Here is a 21,174-nt window from a genome sequence, read left to right as displayed (position 1 = left end):
AGAAATAAATGGGAGTGGAAGAAGTAATAGACAGACCGTGCTACAAAAGCTCTTGAGTATTCAGGATAGATTTCTGAAGCAGAGAGGGAGGTTAAAGGGGTTACTGATCCATGGAGAGGAAAGAGGTAGGCTTTCATTTGTAGGGGCGATTACTCACAACTAAACTTAGCTGTTTTTTTGAAAATTCACAGACAAGAAATCAGAAAATTAAAAATAGATTATGAAGTGGATGGAGTTCAGGAAAGCCACATTCTACTTGAAGACAAAATATTGAGAAAACTTATCTTGTGTGTGAGCTCAATTTTCTCTACCTGTAAAGTGGTTATACTGCTTGCTGATTTCAGAAGGCTTTAGCCATTCGTTAAAAAGCCCTTTTTGCTAGGTAATAAAGAGGCTACTTTACAGAAAGAAAATCTTTTTCTTTGATTGCTGGTAATTTACTAAAGTGATATATATTCCATAGGAAAAATCCATTTAGATAGAAAAATTAGTAAGAAACATAAAATCAATAAGATCTGAATTTGCTTCAAATAATTAGCTGGATTTAAGGAAGTTTAAGGGGGTTTTTTGGGGGTGGGGGTGAGGGAGGAGGAGAAGGAAGGAGGGAAAACAAGAAAAGGGGAAGCTGAAACAAAGAAGAATTTATTTGTGGCTCTGAAACCAGTCCTTTCTGGAATCTTACCCCTACCACTAGACTATACGCATTTTCAAAGGCAAGGATCATGTATTGTTCAACTCTGTACCCCTTAACAGCATACCCACCACAGGATACAGAGCAAGTGCTTGAGAAATGTTTGATAAATGAAGAATTAAATATTTCTCAACAGTGTTCTAGGCTGTAAGTTACAAGAAAGGAGGGATCTAATCTACTCTCCAGCATTAGATATACTGCTAAACTGTACTGTGGCTAAGAATTAAACTGTGTTCTCTAGAAAACTTGATTTATACTTAGATGAATCTCTAATAGTGAAATAAACAAATTACATAAAAGCAGATACATAATAATAAAGAAAAAAGTGGAACCCAAATATTCCTAGGCTCAGAAAGCATAGGGATTGGAAAGAAGGGTACCCAGGTTCAACCAAATGAAAAGCCTGCCTGCCAAAGGTAACGAGCGGATGTCAGCACCCCCTCTCCAGAAGCAGGAAATTCTCTTTATGACCACTCCCACCGCCACCCTCTCTCAAGACTGTTTTCTTTAAGGGTTCTGCCCCCTCAGCATGGGGATCCTGGAATGCTTTTAAAAAAAAAAATGTTTTAAAAAAAGGATGGGCAGAGAATCTGAATAGAAATTTACAAAAAAAGCTTCTCAGTTCTAATTAGCTTTTGACAGTTCTTGGGATTCTCAAGGTGATCATTTAACACCTCATTAACAAGTCTATTATAGGAATTAATTCAAATGAGCCAAACCGAATTTTAATTAAACCTCTATCTGCCCAAGGTATTCTTTTTCTTCCTCCTATGCCAACAGCCACCTGAATGAGCTCTCAGTTCCCTTCAATACTAAGAAGTACAAAAAGTGCAGTTTTCTACAAAGAAAGTTATTTCTGTCATCATATTAAAATTTATCTAGTAAAATGTACCTATCTAGTTTATTTTGTTCCACAATTTGGCCATTCTGGCTTAACATTCAAGTATACAAGCAACGTACTTTAAGAACCCATCCATTTTCTAATATTTCTCGATCATGTGTGTGTTCATTCATTCACCAAATTTATCAAAAGGCTACTAGATTTCAGACACTAAGCTAGGTGCTGTGCTTGTTATTAACTACATCTTTGGACAGAAATAAAATACATCAAAACACAACTCTGGAAAATGGAAAAGCGCAATTTTAGTTCCTTTGGTCAGACATTTTGCCTTGATTCATAAATAGATCTTACAGCTAAATTTCTATTACTGGACGTGGATTAGTGACGTGTGAAGTAAAATCTAGAATTTCAAATGTCTTGTGTAATTTGTCAGAATTTCCTAGGTCTCATTTTTTTCTACTCACCAGCCTGTTCTAACTCAGTATGTCTACTCAAGGTACAAACACAATTCCTAACCACTGTTATCTTAGGTAAGACAGCTCTTAGGTGGTTCCTAGGCAAGACGGCTCTCAGTATCTACCCATCACTGTAGTCACATGGCCCTCTCTTCTTTGAGAAAAGGATAGGAATTGGAGGGGAAATGTGGAAAAGATTGGGAGAAAGAAGAAAGGAGTGCTTACAAAGTAGGGTAGGGAAAGGATCTCAACTGCCCCTGCATGCTGCAGCTTTTCTGAAGGCTCTACACTCTCATCACCGAAGAATAACAAGTCTTCCCACAAAAAAGATGAAAACATTTATCAATAATCAACCACAGACTATTTGTGTGTATGTTTAAGGCTTACTTTCAAACTTATCTTAGGCAGGATTTACTTTCATGTAAGTTATTAATGTACTCTGGAGTCTAAAACAAAAAAGGTTTTACATATAAAAGTAACATATTCAATCTGGTAAAATAAAATTCTAATAGTACAGAAAATTATTAAAAAAAAAAAAAAGAAGTTTCCCTCCTCCACCCAGCCACCTCCATTCCCACTCCCAGCAAGAAGTTCCAGGCTCTGTTTCTGGCTCTCTTCGTGGCTAGTACCAAAATGCTGAATAATAAACTTACACCTCTGCTGCCTCTTCCGTCAACCCTGGATGGTGCTTAGATAAGGCATCTGTACTCCTACTTTCCATGTTTCCTCCACTAATCACCACCACTTTTTGTAATACTACTATTTTAAAATTCTTCTAGTGGCTAGTTATCTTTATAAATTTAAAGACTATTTCTTTCTTTTTTCTTTTTTTTTGGCTGTGCTGCGTGGCTTGCAGAATCTTAGCTCCCCAACCAGGGACTGAACCCAGGTCACAGAAGTGAAAGCACCGAGTCCTAACCACTGGACTGCCAAGGAGTTCCCTAAAGACTATTTCGTAATTTCAAAATGTGTTGTTTATAAACTTAAGACGGTATCTACTGACTCTGAAGAGAAAAAATAAAGTATGAATACTAATAAGATACACAGGACTCAAACTTAATTCATTCAGGACAAACCCAAAAATTATTAGACATGCTGAATGTGGCAATAATAAACTTCATATACTCACTGGAATTATGCTATTATTAGCCAATTAGCGACATGTTAAAGAGAAAAAAAATCAAAATTCAGTAACATAAAATACTTGAGATATACAGTCAAAATTACAATGAGGGGGGGCAATAGAGGGGTGAGGGGTGGGAGGCACAAACTATTGGGTGTAAGATAGGCTGAAGAATGTAGGGTACAACACAGGGAATATAGCCAACATTTAGTAATAAGTGTAAATGGAAAGTAACCTTTAAAAATTGTTTAAGAAGTTAAAGATTTTTTAAATAAAAAAATCTTATTTACATTTAAAAAATTGCATGAAAAGGCTTAGAGAATTGCAGTGAAAAGGCTTAGAGATTTCATTATATATTCAGTATTTAGGACTGGGACAACATTGTAACATCTATCATATAAGTCTATTGATTGACTTACACACTTTGAAGAAAACATTGTGTTCAAACATTAAGCACTGGCTCTGTGAGACAAAATTATAAATGTGAGATATAAAGTTGTGAAACATGGCTTTTGGAAGGAAAAAATGAATCAGCACAAAGGTGTCATAAGAGACAGCATTTCACTTTGCTGTGAAGAATGAACAGAATTTCGGTGACAGGAGGATGAGCATTCTGTCAGAAGCACCAAATTGGTTTAAATGAGGGTACAGGAAAAGATGGTTAAGCTAAAGTCAAACTATAGAGGATCTCAAACATCATATAAAGAATTGAACTTTATTCTGTAGGCAACTAGGAGTTACTAAAGACTGTTATTCTATATTTCGGCATCTTTAGGCAGACACCAACAGAAGCTGTATGTTAGGAAGATTAATAAGTGGTACAGGAAAGACTGGAGCAAGGAAAATGCAGTTATGAGTGGTGCAACTGTTTAAGGAACAGGGAGTCAGGGCCTGAAACAGTCATATGGCAGTGGGAATAAGCAGAAGTGACAGGCAGAATCAACAGATTTTGACTTAGACATGGGGAAATGTGGCTACGATTTCAGGCCTACATAACCTGAAGACAGTTACATATTTAGTTGAGAAGATGAAGAGAGGATACAATGAGAAAAAGCAGCATAATTTCTGTGCTGTTCCTGTTAAAGATACGTAGGCTGAATCTTAACCACGAGGAAACACTAGATGAACCCAAATTGAGGGATATTCTGTATAATAACTGGCCTGTAATTGTTAAAAGTGTCAACGTCACAGAAGTCAAAGAAAGACCGAGGAACTGTGACTGAAGAAGAGTAAAGAGACGTGACAACTAAGTACAAAAGGTGACTCTAAACCACATCCACAGCCTCAGGATGCTAGTCTGAGGAACAGACAGTAATAATGTATCATTATCAGTTACTGAAATAATTAATAACATGTTCATATTAGTTAATCAAATAACATATTAGTGTAAATTTCTTGCTGTGGTCGGTTGTATTATAGTTCTGTAGGAAGTACACACTAAAGCATTTGGGATGATGGGGCTTCAGATCAGCAACTAACTCTCAACTGGTTCAGGAAAAAAGGTTTTTTGCGGGCTGTACTTCCAACTTTTATGTAAGCTTGTGATTGTTTTACGGATAAGAAAAAGATTTAAAAACATTATGATGAGGGGCTTCCATGGTGGTCCAGTGGTAAAGAATCCACCTTCCAATGAAGGGGATGTGGGTTCAATCCCTGGTTGGGGAACTAAGATCCCACATGCCTCGGGGCAACTAAGCCCACATGCCACAACTAGGGAGTGTGCACGGCACAAACTACAGAGCCCATGCGCTCTGGAGCCCACGTGCCACAACTAGAGAGAAGCCCTCGTGCCGCAACGAAGAGCCCACGAGCCACAATGAAAGATCCCGCATGCCACAACTAAGACCCGACACAGCCAAAAATATAAATAAATAATAAAATAAATATTAAAAAAAATTATGATGAGAAACATCAACTCTGCCATATGACTACAGGTCTACATCACAGAATTTAGGGACAAACATTTGAAATTATTGTGACTTTTTTTTCATAATTTTTAGTTCTCTTCCCCAGCCCCCAGTTCCTTAAAGCCAACAGGGAAAAGCAAGAACACCAAGGAAGATTAGAATGCTCCTGTTTTTCCCTACAATGTCCATTTGTTTCCAGAAGTTGCAGGAAGTTTCAAAAAATGAAATAATATATACATTTAAAAATAAAAGACAGGAAAGATGATCGTTGTACAGCAACAAGAGACGTGCACTACATATCCACAAGGGTCCATATTGGGCCAAGAAAGAAGAAAATAAATACTTTTGTAGATGTAATATATGAGCTCCTTAAGTTCCTAAATCAGTCTCAAAAATGAAATTGTGCCTCAAATTTATGATCATATATAAAATGCTAACAGCTCCAATAACAGAGTAGCTTAGAGAAGATATAAAAATTCATGATCTTAAAACACACACACACACATACCTTTCAAACACTGTATGTTCAGAAAAGTGAATCTGAGTCTCAAAGGGGTAAGGGTGTGGTAATGAGATTAGAACCCATAGATGGTAGTGCAACTGGCCCAGGGAAAAAAGCAAACCAAAAAAATACTGTGCTGCTCAAGATGGTGGACTAGAAGGACATGTGCTCACTCCCTCTTGCGAAAGCACAGGAATCACAACTAACTGCTGAACAATCGCTGACAGGAAGACACTAGAACTCAACAAAAAAGATACCCCACATCCAAAGACAAAGGAGAAGCCACAATGAGATGGAAGGAGGGATGCAATCACAATAAAATCAAATCCTATAACTGCTGGGTTGGTGACTCACAAACTGGAGAACACTTACACCACACAAGTCCACCCACTGGAGTGAAGGTTCTGAGCCCCACATCACGCTTCCCAACCTGGGGTCTGGCAACGGGAGGAGGAATTCCTAGAGAATCAGATTTTGAAGGCTAGAGGGATCTGACTGCAGCACGTCAACAGGACTGGGGGAAACAGAGACTCTACTCTTGGAGGGCACACACAAAGTAGTGTGTACATCGGGACCCAGGGAAAGGAGCAGTGACCCCATAGGTAGGTCTGGAGACTGAACCAGACCTACCTACTAGTGTTGGAAGGTCTCCTGCAGAGGCGGGGGGTGGCTGTGGCTCACCACGGGGACAAGGACACTGGCAGCAGAAGTTCTGGGAAGTACTCCTTGGCGTGAGCCCTCCTAGAGTCCGCCACCAGCCCCACCAAAGAGCCGGGTAGGCTCCAGTGCTGGGTTGCCTCAGGCCAAACAACCAACAGGGAGGGAACCCAGCGCCACCCGTCAACAGACAAGCGGATTAAAGTTTTACTGAGCTCTGCCCTCCCCAGAGCAACACCCAGCTCTACCCGCCACCAGTCCCTCCCATCAGGCAGCTTGCACAAGGCTCTTGGATAGCCTCATCCACCAGAGGGCAGACAGTAGAAGCAAGCAGAACTACAATTCTGTAGCCCAAAGAACCAAAACTACATTCATAGAAAGACAGACAAAATGAAAAGGCAGAGGACTATGTACCAGATGAAGGAACAAGATAAAACCCCAGAAAAACACCTAAATGAAGTGGAGATAGGCAACATTCCAGAAAAAGAATTCAGAATAATGATAGTGAAGATGATCCAGGACCTTGGAAAAAGAATGGAGGCAAAGATCGAGAAGATGCAAGATATATTTAACAAAGACCTAGAAGAATTAAAGAACAAATACCTAGAAAAATAAAAGAACAAACAAACAGAGATAAACAATACAATAACTGAAATGAAAATTACACTAGAAGGAATCAATAGCAGAATAACTGAGGCAGAAGAACAGATAAGTGACCTGGAAGACAGAATGGTGGAATTCACTGCCCCGGAACAGAATAAAGAAAAAAGAATGAGGGCTTCCCTGGTGGCGCAGTGGTTGAGAGTCTGCCTGCCGACGCAGGGGACATGGGCTCGTGCCCTGGTCCAGGAAGATCCCACATGCCGCGGAGTGGCTGGGCCCATGAGCCATGGCTGCTGAGCCTGCGCGTCCAGAGCCTGTGCTCCGCAACGGGAGAGGCCACAACAGTGAGAGGCCCGCGTACCGCAAAAAAAAAAAGAAAAAAGAATGAAGACAGCCTAAGAGGCCTCTGGGACAACATTAAAGGCAACAACATTTGCATTACAGGGGTTTTAGGAGGAGGAGAGAGAGAGAAAGGACCCGAGAATATATCTGAAGAGATTATAGTCAAAAACTTCCCTAACATGGGAAAGGAAATAGCCACCCAAGTCCAGGAAGCACAGAGAGTCCCAGGCAGGATAAACCCAAGGAGAAACACACTGAGACACACAGTAATCAACTTAACAAAAATTAAAGACAAAGAAAAATTACTGAAAGCAGCAAGGGTAAAATGACAAATAACATACAAGGGAGCTCCCATAAGGTTAACAGCTGATTTCTCAGCAGAAACTCTACAAGCCAGAAGGGAATGACATGAAATATTTAAAGTGATGAAAGGGAAGAACCTACAACCAAGGTTACATTACCCGGCAAGTATCTCATTCAGATTCAACAGAGAAATCAAAAGCTTTACAGACAAGCAAAAGCTGAAAGAATTCAGCACCACCAAACCAGCTCTGCAATAAATGCTAAATGAATTTCTCTAAGTGGAAAACACAAGAGAAGAAGACCTACAAACACAAACCCATAACAATTAAGAAAATGGTAATAGGAACATACATGTCGATAATTACCTTAAATGTGAATGGATTAAATGCTCCAACCAAAACACACAGACTTGCTGAATGGATACAAAAACAAGACCCAAATGTATGCTGTCTACAAGAGACCCACTTCAGACCTAGGGACACATACAGACTGAAAGTGAGGGGATGCAAATGGAAATCAAAAGAAGCTGGAGTAGCAATACTTGTATCAGATAAAATAGACTTTAAAAAAAAGACTGTTACAAGAGACAAGGAAGGACACTATATAATGATCAAGGGATCAATCCAAGAAGAAGATTTTACAATTATAAATATGTATGAGCAAACACAGAAGCACCTCAATACATAAGGCAAATGCTAACAGCTATAAAAGAGGAAATCAATGAAAACACAATAATAGTGGGGGACTTTAACACCTCACTTACTCTAGTGGACAGATCATCCAGACAGAAAATTAATAAGGAAACACAAACTTTAAATAACACAATAGGCCAGACAGATTTAATTGATATTAATAGGACATTCCATCCAAAAATAGCAGATTACACTTTCTTCTCAAGTGCGCACGGAACATTCTCCAGGATAGATCACATCTTGAGTCACAAATCAAGCCTCGGTAAATTTAAGAAAATTGAAATCATATCAAACATCTTTTCTGACAACGCTATGAGATTAGAAATTAATTACAGGGAAAAAAATGTAAAAAACACAAACACATGGAGGCTAAACAATACATTATTAAATAACCAAGAGATCACTGAAGAAATCAAAGAGGAAATCAAAAAATAACTAGAGAGAAATGGCAACGAAAACACGACAATCCAAAACCTATGGGATGCAGCAAAAGCAATTCTAAGAAAAGTTTATAGCTATACAATCCTACCTCAAGAAACCAGAAAAATCTCAGATAAACAATCTAACCTTACACCTAGAAGAAATAGAGAAAGAAGAACAAACAAAACCCAAAGTTAGTAGAGGGAAAGAAATCATAAAGATCAGAGCAGAAATAAATGAAATAGAAACAAAGAAAACAGTAGCAAACATCAATAAAACGAAAAGCTGGTTCTTTGAGAAGATAAACAAAACTGATAAACCTTTAGCCAGACTCATCAAGAAAAAGAGGGAGAGGACTCAAATCAATAAAATTGGAAATGAAAAAGGAGAAATTACAATGGACACTGCAGAAACAGAAAGCATCATTAAGAGACCGCTACAAGCAACTCTATGCCAATAAAATGGACAACCTGGAAGAAATGGACAAATTCTTAGAAAGATACGTATAACCTTCCAAGACTGAACCGGGAAGAAACAGAAAATATGAACAGACCAATCACAAGTAATGAAATTGAAACTGTGATCAAAAATCTTCCAACAAACAAAAGTCCAGGACCACATGGCTTTACAGGTGAATTCTATCAAACATTTAGAGAAGAGCTAACACCCACGCTTCTCAAACTGTTCCAAAAAACTGCAAAGGAAGGAACACTCCCAAACTCATTCTATGAGGCCACCAACACCCTGATACCAAAACCAGACAGAGATACTACAGAAAAAGAAAATTACAGGCCAATATCACTGATGAACATAGATGCAAAAGTCCTCAACAAAATAGTAGCAAACAGAATCCAACAGCATATTAAAAGGATCGTACACCATGATCAAGTGGGGTTTATCTCAGGAATGCAAGGATTCTTCAATATACACAAATCAATCAATATGATATACCATATAAACAAACTGAAGGAGAAAAACCATATGATCATCTCAATAGATGCAGAAAAAATTTTTGACAAAATTCAACACCCATTTATGATAAAAACTCTCCAGAAAGTGGGCATAGAGGGAACCTACCTCAACATAATAAAGGCCACATACGACAAACCCACAGTAAACATCATTCTCAATGGTGAAAAACTGAAAGCATTTCCTCTAAGATCAGGAACAAGACAAGGATGCCCACTCTTGCCACTATTATTCAACAGTTTTGCAAGTTCTAGCCATGGCAATCAGAGAAGAAAAAGAAATAAAAGGAATACAAATTGGAAAAGAAGTAAAACTGTCACTGTTTGCAGATGACATGATATTATACATAGAGAATCCTAAAGATGCCACCAGTAAACTACTAGAGCTAATCAATAAATTTGGTAAAGTTGCAGGATACAAAATTAATGCACAGAAATCTCTCGCATTCCTATACACTAACAACAAGAGATCAGAAAGAGAAATTAAGGAAACAACCCTATTCACCATTGCAACAAAAAGAATAAAATGCCTAGGAATAAACCTACCTAAGGAGGTAAAAGACCTGTACTCAGAAAACTATAAGACACTGATGAAGGAAATCAAAGATGACACAAACACATGGAGAGATATACCATGTTCTTGGATTGGAAGAATCAATATTGTAAAAATGACTATACTACCCAAAGCAATCTACAGATGCAATGCAATCCCTATCAAATTACCAATGGCATTTTTTCCAGAACTAGAACAAAAAATCTTAAAATCTGTATGGACACAAAAGACCCCGAATAGCCAAAGCAGTCTTGAGGGAAAAAAACGGAGCTGGAGGAATCAGACTCCCTGACTTCAGACTACACTACAAAGCTACAAAATCAAGACAATATGGTATTGGCACAAAAACAGAAACATAGATCAATGGAACAAGATAGAAAGCCCAGAGATAAACCCACACACCTGTGGTCAACTAATCTGTGACAAAGGAGGCAAGGATATACAGAGAAAAAACAGTCTCTTCAATAAGTGGTGCTGGGAAAACTGGACAGCTACATGTAAAAAGAATGAAATTAGAACACTTCCTAACACCATACACAAAAATAAATTCAAAATGGATTAGAGACCTAAATGTAATACCAGACACTATAAAACTCTTAGAGGAAAACATAGGAAGAACACTCTTCGACATAAATCACAGCAAGATCTTTTTTGACCCACCTCCTAGACTAATGGAAATAAAAACAAAAATAAACAAATGGGATCTAATGAAACGTAAAAGTTTTTGCACAGCAAAGGAAACTATAAACAAAACGAAAAGACAACCTTCAGAACAGGAGAAAATATTTGCAAACGAATCAACAGACAAAGGATTAATCTCCAAAATATGTAAACCGCTCATGCAGCTCAATATTAAGAAAAAACAAACAACCCAATCAAAAAATGGGCAGAAGACCTAAATAGACATGTCTCCAAAGAAGACATACAGATGGCCACGAGGCACATGAAAAGCTGCTCAACATCACTAATTATAAGAGAAATGCAATCAAAACTACAATGAGGTATCACCTCACACCGGTCAGAATGGGCATCATCAGAAAATCTACAAACAACAAATGCTGGAGAGGGTGTGGAGAAAAGAAAAACCCTCTTGCACTGTTGGTGGGAATGTAAATTGATACAGCCACTATGGAGAACAGTATGGAGGTTCCTTAAAAAACGAAAAATAGAATTACCATATGACCCAGCAATCCCACTGCTGGGCATATACCTAGAGAAAGCCATAATTCAAAAAGACACATGCACCCCACTGTTCACTGCAGCACTATTTACAATAGCCAGGTCATGGGTGCAACTTAAATGCCCATCGACAGATGAATGGATAAAGGAGATGTGGTACATATACACAATGGAATATTACTCAGCCATAAAAAGGAACAAAAATTGGGTCATTTGTAGAGACATGGATGGACTTAGAGACTGTCATACAGAGTGAAGTAAGCTAGAAAGAGAAAAAACAAATATCGTATATTAACACATATATGTGGAATTTAGAAAAATGGTACAGATGAACCGGTTTGCAAGGCAGAAATGGAGGCACAGATGTAGAGAACAAACGTATGGACACCAAGGGGGGAAGTTGGGGTGGGTGATGGGGTGGTGGGATGAATTGGGAGATTGGGATTGACATGTATACACTAATATGTATAAAAGAGATAACTAAAAAGAACCGGTTGTATAAAAATAAATAAATAAATAAATGCTGTGCTAATTACAGCTTATTTAAAGCCTCTATAATTTAAATTAATTTATAATTTATAATTAAAGCCTCCTATAATTCTTTGAATTATTTGAAACTGAAACAGGAGGAAAAAATAAATAAATAAAGGAAATCAAGTTCCTGGTGACTCTTTGCTGTCTTTAGTCCCATCTGCAAGGGAATTCCATTGGCTCGGCATCCTGTGTGGTGAGAAAAGCTTCTGGAGTGGCCCCACAGGAAGGACTGTTTATGATGAAATAAGTTTACACAACAGAGAAATATAAAACATGCAATATATAAAACTATTATGTCTTACAAGAAGGAGAAGATATTATGTCAAAAATGAGCTTTTTCAAATAATGCTTAATATTTGTATGCCTGGTAACAAAAGTCAGAGAATAATAGTACGGACATGGCAAGAAAACCAGCTTCTTACTTTTAATATTCCCTTAAACCAACATTAAATCTAGGACCAAACCCTAATATTACATGATCTTTTCCCCTCTCATTCCTAAATAGAAATCATATGTGAGATATTTACCACAAAGTAAAGAAAGATTTCTTCCATTTGCAATATCAGTATTATCATGTAACAGTCTCTTCTGTTCATATATGGGTTACACTTTGCTTCCCCCATTCCCAACTCACAGTGCTACTGAAATTCACTGAAAGGAAAACCACTCGTATAGGTCTTAGGCAAATCTGACTCTTTCTAGACAAATTTCTTCAAAATATAATCATGGGTATATTATATTCTGTACTTTTCATGAAATCTGAAGGGGCAGTAAAATTCTTAACCTATCTGAAACAGGCCACAAGCCTGCCAATACTAAAAAGCCCACAGAAACTATTCAAGAATTTGAGTTTGATACTAGACAAGGCAAGAGAACCAGTGTGTCTGTGTTCTCATATCAACCTAACACCCCTGCAGGACAAGAGTCTCCCCGCTGTCCTCACCTCACTCACTCATCCTCAGGCACTCTACCTATACTATTATGCTCCTGCCACAGTGGCCTTCATACTATTGCTGAACATGGAGTCACCTACATCTCGGGGCCTTCTAGCCCTGGATTTTCAGGGTTAAATTCCCACCTCGCTCAAGCGCTCCATAAAATCTTACCTTCTCAGTGACCACCCTATTTAGAATTACAAACTGTGTCTCCAGGACTCCTCAACACCTACCTTTCCTGCTTTTTCCCAGAGTACTTACCACTTTCTAGCAACTGTATGATTTATTTCCCTTATTAGAAACCCCGCAAGGCAGGAATTTGGGGGTATTTTATTCTTTGATGAATCAGCACCTACTACACACTGCAGGCACTCAAATATTTGGTGAATGATTAATAAAACTTCAATTTTTCTATGGTACGGTAATCTCTGGGATTAATACAACAGCCCACTACCCTCTACAGCCCCAGTAACCCCCAAGTGTACACCTCATTCAAATGACCTGCTTGGATGCCCACTGCCTATGAATTCTGATTCACAGAGTCTAACATGTAGTGAGATACTCAATGTTTGTGGAATTAATGAAATTCAATGTTCTGAACATATGAAATTAAGTTTCTCTTAAGGTAGGTGACTTCCATTATAAAATCACACTCAGATAATTAATTGCAGATACCTCTTTTTTAAAGGTCACCTTAAGGCATAGTCAAAAGGCTACTGTCTGGTTCCACCTTTTTTTCTTCAAGGACAATGAAAAGATGCATTAAATGATGTCATAGGGCTTCCATGGTGGCGCAGTGGTTGAGAGTCTGCCTGCCAATGCAGGGGACACGGGTTCATGCCCTGGTCCGGGAAGATCCCACATGCCGCGGAGCGGCTGGGCCCATGAGCTGTGGCCACTGAGCCTGTGCGTCCGGAGCCTGTGCTCCGCAACGGGAGAGGCTGCAACAGTGAGAGGCCCGCGTAGCGCAAAAAAAAAAAAAAAATGTCATAAAAATAAGCACTGCCTTAACCCACTCAAATCTAAAAGCAATCAGGCCAAATTTAAATAGGATCAGGTAGCAGGCTTTATGAGAAATGGTTAGATTTTTATTATCCTCTATTCTGGGAGAGAAACAACATAACCAGCACAAGTCTGTCACACTAATTAAAAGTTTTAGGGACTAATTTTAAAATATATTATCTAAAGGCTGGTAGTGGCAAGTTTTAAAAATGGCCACAAATTCTTTGACCTGCCTCCCATTTGCAGTGGAGTCTGATTCCCCATGCCCTGCAATCTGGGCTGGCCTTGGTGACTTGCTTGTTAACAACAGATCACAGAAGGTCATGGGGTTTCAGCAGGTTCTTTGGGAATGCTCGCTCTCTGCAGGGTCCTATCTGGATACCTGGTCTCCATGCTGTGAGGAGCCCACGCCACATGGAGAGGACACGTGAAGGTGCTCTGGTCAACAGCCTCAGCTGAGCCCAGCCTTCAAGTCACTCCAGCCCAAGTGATGTGTAAGTGAAGAAGCCTCCAGATGATCCCAGCCCCCAGCCATCAGAGTCTTCCCCAGCCGCCTGGGTCTTCCAAGTTCAAGCCCCAGACACTGTGGAGCAAAGACAAGCTATCCCTGCTGTGCCCTGACCGAATTCCTGACCCGCAGAATCTGTGAGCATAATAAGATGGCTGTTGTTTCACACCACTAAGCTTAGGGGGTGGTTAGAGAGGCAACAGATAAACTGGAAAATGAGTGCTAACCCGAAGTCTATATCTAATTACCATATTTCATTTTCTGTCTACCAGTAGAGCCTAGATTTCATTATCTAGCACAGATAGGTCATTTATCCAGAGGTCACGCATCACGTGGATCCATGCTCTAGGATAGGGCAAAGAAATTATCTACAGTAACTTTGAGAGCTGTTACCATTCGTTTTTCAGTCACCTAAATCTGTGTGCTGAGTCAACAAGGCTGATGCACCTATGGCAAATAACTAGCTAAGTGCTAGCTACGTGTATATATATATATATATATATATATATATATAAAAAAAAGCATAGATACACATACATTTACATATATGAACATATATGTACACTTAGGTCAAAGCATACTATTTCTAGTTAATACCTTATATGAGAGAGAGAAGATAACACTGTAGCTTTGTTAGCAGGGAGCTTCTCACAAGGCTCCATGTGGTGTTCACGACATTAATGAATTATATTCTTCCCCAAAGAATCAATTTATGAAACTAAAAATGATCAACACTTCCAAGAGACAACAAGGATGCATGTACCACAGATCAGAAAAAATATTAAGGGAAAATTCTGATTTAAGAAAACAGGCTTAAATCAATGAAAATGAGACATACTACTTTTTTCTTGTTTTTCAATGCAAACCAGATCAATCCTACCACAAAATATTATACAGCTGAAGAGTAGAGAGCTCAAGGCTGATAACATGAAATATTTCACTAGAGCAAAAGTGATTTTAGAAGTATTAAAAAAGCAAAGAGCAAATGTATGTCTCACACTCACAATGGAGATTCTTCTCAAAGTGAAAAAACAAAACAAAAAAACCCAATTGCTCCCCCTTTATTATAACTTTTCTGTAGTCAACACTGCCCTCTAGTGATATAAAAGTCAAATATCAGAAAGCGAACATCACTGTTGGTTCACTTGAGTATGTTTTAGTCAGAGAATCTAGTTTGGACTACAAATCCCACCAAAGACAGAATAAATAGATTCAGGATGACCTTTATTATATACTGTATGTTAAATTAGAAACTCTTTTAAAAGGTATTAAATCAAGGACACTAATTCACGGAAACAGCAGCTTTTAAATACTATGGGAACAAAACATCGCTACACAGTGAATTACATCTTCACATAAAATTATGCAATTCAAGAAAGACCCTGAAGGGCTTCTCTGGTGGCGCAGTGGTTGGGAGTCCGCCTGCAGATGCTGGGGACACGGGTTCGTGCCCCGGTCCGGGAGGATCCCACATGCCTTGGAGCGGCTGGGCCTGTGAGCCATGGCCGCTGAGCCTGCGCGTCCGGAGCCTGTGCTCCGCAGCGGGAGAGGCCACAGCAGTGAGGGGCCTGCGTACCGCAAAAAAAAAGAAAGACCCTGAAGACTTATCACCTAAGATATGAGAATACGTAGGATAGTGAGATTAAAGCCTCACCATCTGTAGACAAGAAAATTCAACAGGAAACGAGCCAGGCTAGTTCTCATGGTGTATGTAAACACACTGAAAAGTGTCCCTAGAAACCAAGACCTCACATACCTGCCAGCGCTGCCCATTAGTATACCTGACTCCTCCTTTTAGGAAAAGAGCTCAAGAAAAAGAGTACTTTTGGTTGCTAAGTGTTTACTGAGCCCAGGAAATTTTCCAAGAAAAGAAAGACTTACCAAGGGTGGTGCCGTCCTGCCCCGTGATGCACTTCATAGAAGTGATGATCTGCTCCACAACAGGTGGTGACAGTGACGTGGCATACACTGCACTATGAGAATGTGTCCGCAGGTAGTCGATCAGCTCCTGGGGAGTTCACAGAAGCAAGTCATTAGAGGCAGTGCGTGAATTCACCGGCAATGTCACTGCCTTCCTCCCAGGTGACAGAAGCCTCCTCCCTTCAATAGCACTGGAATAGGCACATCTATCTGAGACACGAGATCAACCAATACGGTCAAAGCACACTGTCAGCAACAACCGGGTCAGACACATGGCAACATCCTTAGGCTTTTTTTTTTTTTTTTTTTTTGGCTGTGCTGCGCAGCTTGTGGGATCTTAGTTCCCAGACCAGGGATTGAACCTGCGCCCTCAGCAGTGAAAGAGAGGAGTCCCGACCACTGGGCCGCCAGGGAATTCTCTGTTTCGTTTTTTAAACGTGCCACAACATGAAAGGAAGAAGAACTAGCTTTAAAGAAGACCTCTAAACTTAGAGAACGTATCATTTAATGTTATAAACAGCTCTGCAATGCTAAATTCAACAAGAAAGCGTTTGAATTGCTGTTTAGATACAACCTACTTCTAAGTATTACAGAAAATATCATTTGCATCTTATCCCATGCCTGCAAAGCTCATCCTTACATTCCCAAATAAGAGACAGGTCTCTAATATCAATTTTAAAGACACTAAATGTCCTCTCCAGATAAACAGAGATTTATAAAGTGATATAAATGTGGCAAAAGTTAAACAGAAATTCATTGGGTCTTTCATAAGGACGCTAAAGCCATCTCACTGAATAAAAAAAAAAAACTTGTCTGTCAGTCACAAAAATTTCAAAACAATCAGTTGTATATCTCTATTCTCTGATACCTTTTAACTTCACTAAGTCTTTATATAAAATGTGCACACAAAGAAGCTTATGTTCCAGAACCAAAACAGGAGACAGAAAATGCCACCAGAAAACAGTGTAGATACTAAAAATTGTACAAAACCAAAAAAAACATAAATACACGGTACCTCAATGATCTCCCAGAGTATTATTTTTCTATCCTTTTGTTTAGCAACAAATCTTACCAAAAACCAATCAATTCTCCAAAGTGAGCCTGGTCCTTTCAAAAATTGAAGTAAATATCTATTGAACTTGACTAAAACCACTGATAATGGGGTTTCTCTAAAAGACAATGAATTATTAAGAGAAAGTCCATGCTTTAAGACTCCCAGCGTCAAATTTTAAAGAGGAATTTAAGGACATTTATTTAAGGACATTTAAGCACCTATCATGTACTATGTACAAATACTTGACATACACTGTTTTTTTTCCTAATACTGGAGAGTTTTTTAAAATAACAGTTTTATTGATATACAATTCACATACCATAGTATTCACTTTTTCAAACTGTATAATTCAGTGGCTTTCAATATATTCACAGAGCTGTGCAACTTTCATTACTATCTAATTTTAGAACATTTTCATTACCTCAAAAAGAAACCTCATACCCATTAGCAGTCACTTTCCACTTCCCCCATCTCCCGAGGCCCTGGCAACCACTAACCTATTTCTGTCTCTATGATTTCCCTATTCTGGATATATCATATAAAAAAAATACTTTAGCCTTTTGTGACTGACTTCTTTAATTGAACATAAGGCTTTCAAGGTTATTTCTACGTTATAGCATGGACATGTATTATTTTTTAAACCTTAACTACAATCTTATAAGCCAGGCACATTTATCTCTGTTTTCCTGATAAGGAAATCGGAAGGTTAAATACTTTGCCCAAGGTCTCATGAAGTTTGGGAAATACTCAAACCTAGGGCTCTGTCTCCATGGTTGAACCATTTCCACCATGCTACATTGATTCTCAAATACCCCAGAGTTCATTACGTAATTTTTGAATTGGAAAATACAATGCCTTGTTAGTACACGAGAGCTAGCAGAGTAATCTTTTTTCTTCCTGTCTTGATGCTCACCCAAGATGCATCTGAATCCAAGGGTAGGGGAAGAAACTGGTCTTCTATCCCCCACCAGTTCCTCTGACATCCCCCACTATGTTTGAAATAGTGAGCACAGCTCAAACCCAATAGAAGACTATGGCAAACAGGCAGCACCACTGTGCGTTCTTTTATACAAGAGGGTATTCTGTACTCAGACCAGGATGTAGTTTAGAACGAATAAGAAAACAACAATGAACAGAACCAGCTTATCAGAGTCACTCACCAGGCAGCTGAAGTGTGAAGTGTGCTGGCATTATACGCCTAAATCACAAACAAATTTAGGATCTCCACATCCAAGTTTGGGACTCTATCTGCTAAATGTGAGTAACCAAATCGAAATCTAGTAGCCAGTACCTTTATGAACCTTAACTGCTTGATTCTCGGGGCCCATTTACCTTCTTGCCTCCGATGTATCCTCCAGCAGCACCAAAGCTCTTTGTGAATGTTCCCATCATAATGTCCACATCCTCAGGATCCAGGCCAAAGTAATCCACCACACCTCGGCCTGTAGGGCCCAGAGCCCCAATGCTGTGAGCTTCATCTAGATACAAGTATGCCTTGTATTTCTTCTTAAGGGCAATCACTTCAGGAAGGCGAACAATAGATCCCTCCATGCTGGCAAAACAGGGTAAAAAATACACACACTGAGACTTCTTAACTCTCAAAAATTAGGAGTTGGACACTTTATTATTATTAATTTTTTAAGTTTACTGCCTTTCTAAATGGTCTGACAACTCTGCCTGTGGTTTTTTTTTTAGCAGTTTTAACAATTCTTTATTTCCTTGGGTTCATACTAACTCAGGTGAACTTCCAGACAACTTTAGAATAAAAAAATTTTCCCCAGATATATTACACTTGTGGTCCATAATCTTCTCATTCGGTCTCAACAATACCATTGGAACCAAGTTGCAATCTATATTATTAGTCTTCTACATAAAACATGTAACAGTTCTTAACTTACTTTTCCAGTACATTTTATAAGGCAGTTCTGTTATTAACTCACTACTCTCTTCCAGCACTTATTAAATCTTTGTTCATTAATAGACTGCAATGGTTTTTTATCCCCCAAAGGAAAAAGAAAGGATTAATATTTATTGAACATCAACAAGGTGCCGAGTTCATTACACTAGTTTTCCATATTCAGAGTTACAACAAGATTTGGGAACAAGAAAAAATAAGATTACCCTCCAAAGGCTAAACTACAAAGCAGCACATGGTGAAGGAAATTAGCCAGCCTTAAAAGAAGCATACCTCTGGTTTTAAACTGGCAAAGAAAGACAATGCCATGGATAGGCAGATATCTAAAGGAAAGGAGACTGGATCTTTTAAAACAAACACCAGAATACAAGTGATCTTAATTCACCACAGAGGGACAGAGGTCACAGTAGATTCTTCTGAAGTTTGTAATTATAGGCAACATTAGACTTTGCATCACATTGCATGTGTAATTAAAATTACATGAAAAGAATAAAAAACATTAGGAGAGGAGAGAATAAATGCAAGGGCTGCAAATAGGTAAGCAAAATAAAGTATTTCTTAAAATTAAATGGCGTGTAATTTGTTCTGACATATTAGGAAACATATTCCAATTCTTGCCCCTATGTATAAACCCCCTCTACAAACAGTGGAAAAAATAAAGGAGCCAAATAGAAAGGAGATCTGGAGATCATACAGCATGATGGAAAGAATAAAGAAGAGCCAGGTATTTTAACAAGTCAGAAACCCTGTCTCCTTAGTTCCAGAGGAGTCTAGATTAGTCTATGACTCCATGGCGCAAATCAGACATAAGAATAATAAAGCAGGATTACCTATATATTCCCTCCACAAGGATTAGAATTTTCTTCCAGGGCCTTCGTGTCCGAGGTTGACCATAAACAATGGCATCTTTCAACAACTTCTCTAGGCTTTGCATATCTATGGCACACAAAAAATAATTTCAGCACAAAGTATCTTCCTCTTTGCTAACTTTATTCCTAAAGTGCAAATATACATTTCTTATTCAGGAAGTGTGTCTCAGATAGCAAAGGACATTAACATAATTAGAACTGGGCAGAAAAAGATAGGGCCAAATGGGTAAGCTACTGCTGGCTTGAATTAAAATCTCATCTAGAATGTAACAAGTGTTCAAAACCACAGAAACTCAACTAAATGAGTGTGGCACAAGTGATTCAGTTGGTTAGCATGCTTATGAAATGACCAGTGTTTCATGTGAAATACCTTGCCATTCAGTTAGCTTTTTTTGTATTTATACAATCAACTGTATCTTTAATCCTAGTGAGTCACTCAGAAGTAAATGCATAAAGAAGGCTGAGCAAGAAAGTGTGAATGAAGTACTACAAATACATGCACCTCCTAAGAAGCAAAATATGGGAGAAAAGCTTCAAAGTGTACACCCCATTTCCTTTCACCTAGGATATATTCAATAAAAGCCTGCTAAGTAGCTTCATCTTGGTAGTGGGTTGAATATACACCAGTCTGGGCAAGCATGAATCTATGTGTTAGCAAGCTTGGCCATCAGTTGAGACTGTTCCATGTCTGACTTGACCAGTTGCCTGTCCACAACCAAGGTCTTCTGGCTCTGTTGGTCATTAAGGTGGTTAACAGGCCCAGGAAACACTTGGCTAGTACTACCACTAATGAGGAGCATAATTTTCCTGTTAAAGACAAATGCTTTGAAGACCACTGCTACCACCACTACAGACTGCATACTTAAAATACCTGCCCTGAAACAATGCCCCTACGAACCCCCCGCCCAAAAATCTATGCAACATTAAGTCTAGGGTGTGTTTACCAGGGGTGGGAGGCATCCCATAAATCTGATTTTATATTCTTTACTGTTCATCACTGAAGGAAGGGGTTACAAACTTACATGAATTTGCTCTCTTCATAAAAGAAGAGAGCAAATTGGCAGAAAAGAGAAATAAGATAATAAAAACACATACTACAAACACAAAATGGCCAAAAGCTGTGACTGTGTTTACACCTTTGGTTATTCATAACAAAATAATCTATCTGCTATCTAACCTAGAGATAGGAGATGCTCCCACA

General features: G+C 38.8%; 1 protein-coding gene across 6 annotated transcripts in view; it reads right to left on the bottom strand.

Annotated features, from left to right (window-relative positions):
- SPTLC2 (serine palmitoyltransferase long chain base subunit 2) overlaps nucleotides 1-21,174 on the bottom strand; it is a 116,336-nt gene that overhangs the window by 50,176 nt on the left and 44,986 nt on the right. For 5 of the 6 annotated variants that reach the window (XM_060127154.1, XM_060127336.1, XM_060127425.1 and 2 more), the window contains 3 exons: nucleotides 19,935-20,040; nucleotides 18,522-18,741; nucleotides 16,097-16,223 (listed from right to left, as the gene is read on the bottom strand). In XM_060127154.1, the coding sequence (XP_059983137.1) occupies nucleotides 16,097-16,223; nucleotides 18,522-18,741; nucleotides 19,935-20,040 (453 nt within the window). Of the gene's footprint in view, nucleotides 1-15,489; nucleotides 15,784-16,096; nucleotides 16,224-18,521; nucleotides 18,742-19,934; nucleotides 20,041-21,174 lie in introns of those variants that run through there. The other variant, XM_060127226.1, reaches the window with a different exon arrangement.

Source organism: Lagenorhynchus albirostris, chromosome 1, assembly GCF_949774975.1.
Source record: "Lagenorhynchus albirostris chromosome 1, mLagAlb1.1, whole genome shotgun sequence".
Lineage (NCBI taxonomy): Eukaryota > Metazoa > Chordata > Mammalia > Artiodactyla > Delphinidae > Lagenorhynchus > Lagenorhynchus albirostris.
The sequence above is the reverse complement of the archived record's forward strand: the minus strand, read 5'-3'. Positions and strand labels throughout refer to the sequence as shown.